The sequence below is a fragment of the Chiloscyllium plagiosum genome, chromosome 15, assembly GCF_004010195.1.
Source record: "Chiloscyllium plagiosum isolate BGI_BamShark_2017 chromosome 15, ASM401019v2, whole genome shotgun sequence".
Classification (NCBI taxonomy): Eukaryota; Metazoa; Chordata; class Chondrichthyes; order Orectolobiformes; family Hemiscylliidae; genus Chiloscyllium; species Chiloscyllium plagiosum.
In genome coordinates, this window is record NC_057724.1 from 19237741 (window position 1) to 19249408 (window position 11668).

Sequence of the window (11668 nt, forward strand, 5' to 3'; positions counted from 1 at the left end):
TCCAGTAATTCACTAGTGTTCCTATCTCCAGGGCAATTACAAGCAGCTCACCTTTACCAAACTGTAACACAGAGCCCATAATAATTTGCATAATCTTGAAACATTGCAAGACAATGTTCTAAGACTGGATCTGCAGTCAGCCACACATTGTTACAGCCAGCAAGATTTATTTAGTACTGCCCAATTTTTCTAAACAAAAGGAGATATCAATTGCAATAAATAAGAATTGTGTCCAATATGCAGTAATGAATCTTACGCCCATGAAGTCAAATAAGTTGTCAGATTTCCAGACACTTACTAGAATTAATTCAAATTAAGCATTAAAAACTTTCAAAAATAAAACCTAAAGCTTGTTTTACAATGCTCTGGCTTTTTTTTCTGAAAAATTATCTGCCAGGGTGTCAAACTGCTAATGATATTATAACTACCTCTGGTAACTTAATCAAGAAACACAAATGAATTTAATTGATTCATGAAAATTATGCCTGAGGTCTTACAGTACTATCAGGGAACGGGATGCAATATGCAGCATGATACCTGGGAAATTAGTCCAAAAAATGAAATTGAAAATGGAGTTAATATTCCGTTGCAACATTCCAGAGATGAACCTATTAAAAGTAATAATAACATACACATCTTCAAAGCTGCTGCTTCCCTACGGCAAAAAAAAAAGCAGATAAAACAGAATATCATAGATGTATTTCTGAAGCACGAAATACAGAGTAAAGCCAGATTCCATTAAGAAAGTTTGGACTAGGTACAGTGCTTGACATTTTGAGCTTAATGCCAAGGCACTGGTTGAGGCAACACTGGGCGTGAAATTGATATTGCTGAGAAATCTAAATTAGAGATTTTCTAAGAACTAACATTAGGGGAAAACGTGCCATCATCAAACTGTCCTCCATAAGCCTATTGCCTCAGGCTCAAAACGAAGGTTATGGCCTATTATCTATCTACAGTAAAGAAGCTTTGGGTTAGACGAGAATGTAAGATAAAAGCAGGAAGCGAGAAGTAGCACTTGAAGTTTTTCTTTTACCCTTGTCAACAGGCCATCGGGATGTTGGACTAGCTGGACCTTGTTCACCTGCAATGACCAGGAAGCAAGCTATCAAAACTACTTTAATTGAATGACAGATGAATTTACAATGAAGGAATCCTTTGCAATGTGAAAACTACAGTGCATAAATTAACAGATTGGTCATTATGATCTGTTATGCAACTGGGAATATCTAAAGTGACTCAATAATATCCATTGTAATGACTGAATTTTAAAAAGACAAATATAGGTAAGCATATCTGAAAATGTTAGATCAGCATTACACATTAGTTCAAATAAACAGATTCTCAATGGCAAACCTTTGAATAATTTCTTGTAAACCTAAGTATTTTGGAAGGTGATTAATAACAAATATTTCTACTTGCTATTTATAAAATATGTTCAAAGGTCTGTACTCATCAGTGTTGAAATTATGAGAACTCACTTCTTTTACTTGAGGTTTTGTCAAGACATACATTACTATTTGCAAGATATTCGAAATTATGTGATTATCCAAACAAAACTAAAAGTGCTAAGAGATAATTAATACCTATGTACAATATTTGCACACATTTAAATAAGTTTACACATAAGTAGTGATTAGTTTAGAGACTATATCGAAAGGAAAGAAAATTAAGGACTGAATTTCAGGTATTATTAGAAATATTTTGTGTAATTTAAACCTTTCCTCCTCTTTTTGCCAAATTAAAATAAAAAAGACCGCTAAGCTGTTAATTGCATAAATTGGCCTCGCAGTGACATTCATTAAGCCTGTGTTTGAAGTAAAGTGGTCCATAGTTTCTCATGATGAAAACTACTTTAATTTCTCCTTTTCAACGACTCTTATGGCTTGCACTTAAGTAACTGCTGATAACTGCTTAAAAACAAATGCATACAATTTCTTTAAGTACTCCTTAAAAATATCCCTAAGGTCAGTGATAACACCTCTGAGGAAATAATCAATGCTTCCTTTGTCTTACTTTCTACCTTGCACATCACATAGACTTTATGACTTACCGAGATTTCTTGGTGTGCGCTTCCTGCGATCCCTGAATGCAGCACCTGACTGCAAGGCCTCCAGCAGGCTATCCATTACTCCCGTTTCATTACCCTCTACAGAAGTGAAACAAGAAAATTACTTCAATTTTGCAACATAAAAGTACATTATCTGCCAAGAATATTTCAGTCTGCATACTTCAAAAATCAAATACTTAACAAAGGTAGCTTAAATTAAATGGGAAATCACAAGATTAGACAAATGGGGTGTGCAAATTTGAACAAAATGCAGCAGTCAAAAATATTATTCCATGGCAGTTACTTTATTACTAAGCTCAACAATAATGGAAAATTTACCTTAATGGATATGTTTACGAAAAAAAATCAAACCAGAATTTTAGATGTCAACAAATCAGCACTTCAATAAACTCGATAAATACAACATTGCCAATCAGGGAAAAAAGATGTCTGTGGTATAAAATCATTAGATGTCAACTCCTTTATCGTAAAAGGTCGATGAAGCATTCCATTTTTATTTCTTTCTTTCACGTACTTTGACCCTCTTCCTATCATGATGAAAATTACATATTCTGTGTTCAGCTTGTAAACAAATAGCGGACAGACTATGGCATCACCTCAAAACATCTCAGCACATTTGAAATTTTGGAGAAGATTTATAGTTGAGGTTGTGGGTCAGGTTGTAAGTTTGCTCACTGAGCTGGTAGATTTGTTCTCAGACATTTCGTCACCATGCTCAGTAACATCACTGGTGAGCTTCCGACAAAGCGCTGGTGTTCTGTCCTGCTTGCGATTTGTGTGTCTTGGTCTGTTATGGTGGGTGATATCACTTCCGGTTCTTTGTCTGAGAGTTTGGCAAATGGGGTCCAAATCTATATGTTTGTGAATGGAGTTCCGGTTTGAATGCTAGGCTTCTAGGATTCCTGTGCATTTGGTTAGCCTGTCCCAGGATGGATGTATTCTCCCAGTCGAACAGATGTCCCTCTTCATCTGTGTGTACATGCATAGGAATTCCTGGAACATATCTACCAGCTCAGCGAGCAAACTTACAACCTGCTATCATAGCACAATTTGTAATGTTACTGTTTATCTTTCCTCAAGATCGGGCAGTCCACACAGTCTTTGTCAGAATGTGTCTTCAGTGACAAACAGCTATTTTCTTTGTAATTAACCCTGACTTTACAAATATCCCGCAAGAATGATACTGTTTTCTCAGGCAGGTTTGACAAATACATCTAATTTTAGTTCAACATGAATTTAGTCTGTAAATTGAAAAGAGAAATAAGCCCCAGCTACCATGAATGCAGGCTGCCTTCAAAAGATATAAAATTTACCAGATCTGTAAACGAATACACCACATCTAAAATATATATTACAGGTACTCTGGTTATGAAGAAATGAAGCAGACTTATAGTAGGGCTTGAAAAGAGCTTCAAATAAGTGAAAGGCAATATAATTGTAGGAAGCAGTTCTTCAGACAGAGCAGGCAAAACTTCTTCTGGAAAAAAAAGAGGAGCATGGGAGAAAGTTGAGAAGGAAAAGCTTGGAAAACATTTAAGAGATATGTTGATGTTAAAATGGGCAGATTTATAGAGCCCACATGGATAAATTAATTAGGGTGGAGTAAGTAGTCTTTTTCATCTGTAATTATCTTGTGTACAAGCATTTTTTTCCTCATTTATAAAGAATCTGGTTGCTATGGAAAAGAGCCTTACTTCAAACTGTCCTTCAGAACAATGAATTTGTTCTTACGACTGAAGGAGCACTTGGAATTAGATGGAAAGACAAGTTAATTTCCCTTGGAGTCCATTTGCTAATTGAATCTTGAGGTAAGTTTCCTCTGGGTAAGAATGTCCTCTGATATTTCATTCCTTGTCACATAGAGAAGATGGTGACTTGAAAAATAACAGTTACTAAACCATTTCATCAAAATAAAACTATTCAGTGATGTTCGGACAAAAAGAAAGATTTAAAATAGTAGTTTTATGCATTGATTAAAAATGTACAGTCCAAATCTCGATATTCTGAGGACATCGTTCCTTTAAAAAGATCCATTATTCCATCAAAATTAAGATACTCCATTAAAAACACCACAAAGGAGTCAAAGTATGGTTATTAAAAAAATATTCAGTGCACTGCGTCAAATTAAATCCATTGCAAAATAAAACAGCTTGGCTAAGCACAGTTATCCATGTGCTGATAAAATAAGCAATGAAGAAAACTTGGCAAAAATGCCTCAATTAATTTATTCAATATATGATAGGGGGCCTATTGTGGAAATGCTTTGAGAATCAACACGTTTTACCTGTGACAGCTGAAAAGTAAACATGCCAATTATCTTTCAAATTAAATAACAGTCGTGTTCAATTGAGAAGCAGAGCAAGGAACATTTACATTTTTTTATGATTAAAGTCCTGATTTTCACTGTTATGTACCAGGCCAACCCTTGTCAAAATATTTCAAGAAGGTAGCCCAGACCCTAACTTTTCTAGTTGTATCAAACAGGTGTACAGTGGATATTCCAGGAGTGATGTAGCTGGCCCAACCACTCAGTTTTAAACAAAACAGAAATTATTTACACAATACTGAATGAAACATGAACAAAAGAGAACCGAACTAAGAATAACAATCTATCTGAAAACCAAATTGACAGTATCACAACTTAATGATACTGTTCAAATACTTGCAACATGCCCATAATCAACCCCCTTGGGAAAAAAAAGTAAAATCAAACTCAGATACTTAGAGAGAGATATCAAAGAGAGAGAGAGATATCAAAAAGAGAGAGGGAGATATCAGAGAGAAAGAGATACGAAAGAGAGTGAGCGATCAGAGAGCGAGAGATATCAGAGGGAGGGAGATATCAGAGGGACATATCAGAGACAGAGAGAGAGACATCAGAGAGAGTGAGATCGCAGAAAGAGAGAGATATCAGAGGGAGGGAGATATCAGAGAGAGAGATCAGAGTGAGAGAGATCAGAGAGCGATATCAGAGAGGGAGAGAGCGATATCAGAGAGGGAGAGAGAGCGATATCAGAGAGGGAGAGCGCAATATCAGAGAGGGAGAGCGCAATATCAGAGAGGGAGAGCGCAATATCAGAGAGGGAGAGCGCAATATCAGAGAGGGAGAGCGCAATATCAGAGAGGGAGAGCGCAATATCAGAGAGGGAGAGCGCAATATCAGAGAGGGAGAGCGCAATATCAGAGAGGGAGAGCGCAATATCAGAGAGGGAGAGCGCAATATCAGAGAGGGAGAGCGCAATATCAGAGAGGGAGAGCGCAATATCAGAGAGGGAGAGCGCAATATCAGAGAGGGAGAGCGCAATATCAGAGAGGGAGAGCGCAATATCAGAGAGGGAGAGCGCAATATCAGAGAGGGAGAGCGCAATATCAGAGAGGGAGAGCGCAATATCAGAGAGGGAGAGCGCAATATCAGAGAGGGAGAGCGCAATATCAGAGAGGGAGAGCGCAATATCAGAGAGGGAGAGCGCAATATCAGAGAGGGAGAGCGCAATATCAGAGAGGGAGAGCGCAATATCAGAGAGGGAGAGCGCAATATCAGAGAGGGAGAGCGCAATATCAGAGAGGGAGAGCGCAATATCAGAGAGGGAGAGCGCAATATCAGAGAGGGAGAGCGCAATATCAGAGAGGGAGAGCGCAATATCAGAGAGGGAGAGCGCAATATCAGAGAGGGAGAGCGCAATATCAGAGAGGGAGAGCGCAATATCAGAGAGGGAGAGCGCAATATCAGAGAGGGAGAGCGCAATATCAGAGAGGGAGAGCGCAATATCAGAGAGGGAGAGCGCAATATCAGAGAGGGAGAGCGCAATATCAGAGAGGGAGAGCGCAATATCAGAGAGGGAGAGCGCAATATCAGAGAGGGAGAGCGCAATATCAGAGAGGGAGAGCGCAATATCAGAGAGGGAGAGCGCAATATCAGAGAGGGAGAGCGCAATATCAGAGAGGGAGAGCGCAATATCAGAGGGAGAGCGCAATATCAGAGAGGGAGAGCGCAATATCAGAGAGGGAGAGCGTGGAGAGGGAAGAGCATGCCTAATCTCAGTGCAGCCCGCTAGAAAACTGATGTGCACTTGTGGATATGCGGACAGGGAGGTTGTGATCCTTATCAGGAGGGAGCATTCAGTAGCCTCTGTGGGTGGGTGCATAAAGTACCATTTGGGTCAGTTAACTGTGGAAAAGATTGCTTGTAAATGCTGCAGAAACCCCTTGGAAACTTGTCAAGACCTGTCAACAAATGCCAATTTGTCCAGAATTGGGTAGTTGTCTAAAAATGCATGGCACTAACCAAAATATGAACTGGACCAGCCATATAAAAACTGTTGCATGTGAGAACAGTTCAAAAGCTAAGAGTTCTGTGTCGAGTAACTCACTTTCTGATTCCTTAACCAATGTCTGCTATCTGCAAAGCACAAGTCAAGACTGTAATACAATACTCGTCAATTGTCTACATCAGTGTAACTCAAACAGCACTCAAGAAGGTCAGCGCCATCCACGACAAGCAGCCTGCTTCACTGGTATCAATGTAACATCTTCAACATTTATTCCCTTGGCATCGAAACTCAGTCAGCAGTGTATACTATTAACAAGATGCTCTGCAGCAAGTCACTAACACTCTTTAGACAGCATCTTTCCAATAAAAATAATCTTTCAAACCCTAATCTCGACTGCCTACAATAAGAAGGACTGCTGATGTGAGGTGATACCATTATCTCCCAGTTCTCCTCCAAGCCACACATCATTCTAACTTGGAACTGTAACGCCATTCCTCAATTGTTGCTCAGTCAAAATCCTGGAATTTCCAATCTAGTGCAGCTAAATCACATGAATTGCAGAGACAGCTCACCAGCAGAGTGAACTGTTGTAGACATTGTTTATGATAAATGCTTTTGCCAATGTGAATATTGAAGATGCTAAATAAGGGGCTAATCAAGCAGACAACCTCTTCCTAGATGTTGCTAAGCTTCTTGAATATTGTTAGAGCTGCACCCTATCCAGGATATTCAAGGTGTTTGCAAAATGGGTGACGGAGGAAGGGGTGATTGATGGAAATTGGCACAGGGGCATGGGGAGTATTGTGGACTGACATGGACATTAGCTTGCATAGGCTGGTATCAGTGTGCTTGGGGAGTGAGAGGGAGTATTGGAGGTATGCTTTAAAGCTTCCACCTTTTCGAGACATAAGGTATCATCTTTGGACATTACTGCTGGAGACAAATCACCATCAGGGATTGTGAAAAGACATAGTTACACTTAAGACATGAATAAGCTTACTGGGACTTGCAAAGGCTTTTGGATAGTTTCTTGACAAACATGGTTTAAAAAGTTCACTGCTGCAATGTTTGAGAATGCCAGTTTATACCAGACCATTATAAAATTTGTTCAGCATGACTGATTCCCTAAATTATCATTTTCGCATGGGTGTTTACTGATGATATCCATACTTGCTTACTGAATAGAAATGTTCATTCATAAAAGTTTTTTTTAGGTACTTAAAGGAGTTGTTTATTGACATAAAGCTATAAGTGAATGTTTGTTCGCTAAGTCATTGAACACTTAAGTTAACTGCTTGATTTTGTCAGGAATTTGTTCTACCAATTTCAATATGTTTATTTTGCATCAAAGTGAGTGCACTTTTTCAATACTAACACGACCAATAAATTGATGAAGGTATTAATACATGAGACATTGAAGATGCTAGACAGATACCCCGAAAGGGATAAGGAGCCGAAGGAAATTAGAAAAAGACAGCACAGTTTCACAAAGGTTAAAAGTTTATTTAAAAAAAAAACTCGGGTGAATAGCCATGGTTACACCAATGGAGGTGTATAGATTAGAATTTAAACTTCTTTTTAGCTTTCAACACAAATGGAATAAGTATAGCTATGGATAATCATTTTAAAATCAACTGAAAGAAAGAAATATCACACCTTCCACTGCAAATGTTTCTCAGTAATGAAGCTGAAAGATACACTTAAATTATGAGTGAAGTCAGTTCTGACCATTTGAATTTGCTCATAATTATTAAGGTTTTACATCCTTATCCATGGTATGTGTTTGTCTAGCTTCCATTGAATACTAGACCAAGGGAAAGTGGTCTCACATTTCACAAAAAAGAATCAACCATCTCCATCTGCACTGGAATGAAGGGGCAGTAAATGAAACTTGAATGAGGAAATAAGTGCCAAACGTTTGTCACATTGTTCTCAGTTCCAGGAAGTGTGAATGAAATTAGGTTGTTGTGCCTTCTAATTTGCCTATAATGATCCCAGACCTTACGAGTATTAGGTCATAAGATGTAGGAACAGAAATAGGCCATTCAGCACATGAAGTGTGCTGTATTATTGGTGCACTACCTCAAATAATAGGAAGCAATAAAGTGATAATACTATAGAAACTTCTCAACTTCATAGAAATTTAATGCAATATATTTGGCATGCAACCGTGTGCTGGAATTGTGAAGCAAGCAGTTCCAAATTCAAAACACTGAATGCTTTTACAGTGAGAACTAAAATCTTCATGATCCATATGGTTTGCCATGATAAAGCAATGCTGATCAGGTCAAGTTCAGAAGTTTATAAGTATTTGACACAAAATACCCTGTTACATTTGACCCATTCTTAAAAGACAATGAATGGTCAGGGAATAATAAGGACAGAAAAGTCATTATTTTGGACTTAATATATGTAGAAATGAAGTGGAACCTAATAAAACAAATAAGCTAGTCAAAAGGAAAGACAATAGGAACTAATCAACCTTGACTGAAACTAATTGCAAGGAGTAGCTCAGTAGCAAAGTGGGATTTACAAAATACACATAGGGTATTTCCATTTAAACAACAGAGCAACTATGGCCATTCAGATGTTCGGCAATAGAGGCTTAAACTGCCACTTACAGTCTGTAGTTTTCCACTCATATTCTGCAATGGCAAAACAAACATTTGTCTTGCAATATACCTCCAATCAAATTTCAAAAGTAGCTTAATTAATCTACCACAGTAACAGAGTTTTGTTTGCTATGTTAAATCCTTTACTCATATGTTCTCTTATTCCTTGTTCCCTATTTAAGTGATTTTTACATCATTATTTTCAGTTTTTATTTCTCTAAACTCCCAAACAATTAGTTATTCTTTGATTTTCTTCCCTCTGTTTTTCAGATTATAGCTAAAAATGTCATAGAGTCATAGAGATGTCCTTCGGTCCAACCTGTCCATGCCATCCAGATATCCCAACCCAATCCACCCCCACCTGCCAGCACCCGCCCCATATCCCTCCAAACATTTCCTATACATATACTCATCCAATGTCTTTTAAATGTTACGATTGTACTCGCCTCCACCAATTCCTCTGGCAGCTCATTCCATACACGCACCACGCTCTGCGTGAAAAAGTTGTCCCTTAGGTCTCTTTTATATATTTCTCCTTTGACCCGAAACCTATGCCCTCTAGTTCTGGACTCTCTGACCCCAGGGAAAAAAGACTTTGTCTATTTATCCTATCCATGCCCCTCATACTTTTATAAACCTCTATAAGGTCACTCCTCAGCCTCCGACGCTCCAGGGGAAACAGCCCCAGCCTGTTCAGCCTCCCCCTATAGCTCAAATTGTCCAATCCTGTCAAAATCCTTGTAAATCTTTTCTGAACCCTTTCAAGTCTCACAACATCTTTCCGATAGGAAGGTGACGAGAATTGCATGCAATACTCCAAAAGTGGCCTAACCACAACATGACCTCCCAACTCCTGTGCTCAATAAGGAAAGAACTTTTTCAAAATACTTGTACTGCTCAAAAGTTGTACATTTTTTTCAGCATCCTGAAAGTCAGAATTCTGCAGATTAAGATGATTGCATGTGTCAATCTGGTGGATTTCAACACACTAAAACTGGAACAGTCTGTTGGCAAAGGCACACACTCGTCATTAGGTCAATGAGAGCGCATTTTGAGGTGACAGACTTATTCTTGGTGTGTTGAGGGTTAAAAGCTGATTGATTTCATTTTCTCTCTCTAGGAGAATTAGCACAAAGCACAGGAATATATGTTAAATAGATGTCTGCACATATTTTTTCAAATGGGTAAGACGATTTTGTTTTCAATGGGAGGGAAGCAAGCACAAATACTTTTTTCATTCAGATTAGGCACACCAGCACACTTCATTACCAGGATCAATTTTCAGTTCAGGACAAATGAGAAAATGTAAAATGTTTAAAAAAAACAAAACCAACTTGTTAGCTTAGCTGGCTGACAGAAACACTTTAATACAAAGCAGCAGTATGAAATTGGTCACCTGACGAGTAATAATATCAGAACTTCAAGGTGCAACCTGTATCAGTTAGGAGTTTGGAAAAGGAATCCCCTACTGAATGGTAAATATGGTTTCAACAAAAACAAGGAATTTCACAATGATCTTTAATATCAGTTGACACTGTGTTCTCACTTTTTGTTAGCTGTTAACTCAGTCACCTAAGCCTCAACAGGTTTGAACAAATTTCCTATTATTAATTTGTGTTCCTCAGTCTGAAATAGTTTTGCAACAATTATTGCAAAAGTATAATAACTTGCTTCCCAGTTACAGATTCTTAGTTTCAATTTGCAAAACATCAAATTCAGTCTACAAAATAGCAATTGTGCATCAATATTCATCAAATATGTTATTAACCTGAGAGCTGCTAATGGTGTTCAAACAACCCATTTATGCAGCTAAACTAACAAGGACCAAAAGATTAAAAGGACAAGACCATTTTGATTGCTCCATACAGACAGTAGCAAGAGATACGATGTGAGAGTTTGCTCGAAAATTGAAAGTTTTAATTTGAAACTTTGCTCATTTAAGAATGTAATATATTTATAAGTATCAAAAGAAAATTTCAGTCTTCATTATTTCTGCACTAACCTCCTCTCCAAACCTTCTTTGTTTTGGCTGACACTATGACAAAGTTTGTCTGAGTGCATCAGCTCTAATCAAAAGTTGCATCTGAAATGCTCACCTTTTCTCTCTGAGGTACTCAACAATTTGCTGTACTTTTCCAACATCTGAATATTGCATATTTAACAAAGTAATAAATCAATACATTACATAGCTAAAAATCACACAACCCCAGGCTATAGTCCAATAAGTTTAATTGGAAGCACACTAGCTTTCGGAGTGACGCTCCTTCATCAGGTGGTAGTGGAGGGCTCAATCCTAACACACAGAATTTATAGCAAAAATTTACAGTGTGATGTAACTGAAATTATACATTGAAAAATTGATTGTTAAGCCTTTCATTTGTTAGAATACAGTAATAGTTTCACTTCTTACATGTGTAAATCACAAAATCTTTGTAAAAAATAGTTGCATTCTCGGGTTAGCTGTTAACAATGGTGATAGCTAGACAATATGTTGAAGGTGTTGGCCCCCTGTGTTCTCTGTCTATGCCATGATGTTTAGATTGATTCTAATCTAAAAAGTGAGATAACGGAGATTTACATAAATTCATGCAGTTTTTGAGCTCAGAGTTCGACATGAATGCATGCAGCTTTTGAGCAAAGTACAATGTAACCCTGCAAGTACAAATTCACGCCACAAAATGTGTGTGCATGTGGGTCTTTGTCTGTCTGTCTGT

The 11668-nt window shown here is 37.9% G+C and overlaps 1 protein-coding gene across 4 annotated transcripts in view; it reads right to left on the bottom strand.

Annotated features, from left to right (window-relative positions):
• The window catches only part of diaph2 (diaphanous-related formin 2), a 734120-nt gene that overhangs the window by 76284 nt on the left and 646168 nt on the right, over window positions 1-11668 (bottom strand). For 3 of the 4 annotated variants that reach the window (XM_043704499.1, XM_043704498.1, XM_043704497.1), the window contains 2 exons: window positions 2054-2149; window positions 1037-1084 (listed from right to left, as the gene is read on the bottom strand). In XM_043704499.1, the coding sequence (XP_043560434.1) occupies window positions 1037-1084; window positions 2054-2149 (144 nt within the window). The remainder of the gene's footprint in view (window positions 1-1036; window positions 1085-2053; window positions 2150-11668) is intronic. The other variant, XM_043704500.1, reaches the window with a different exon arrangement.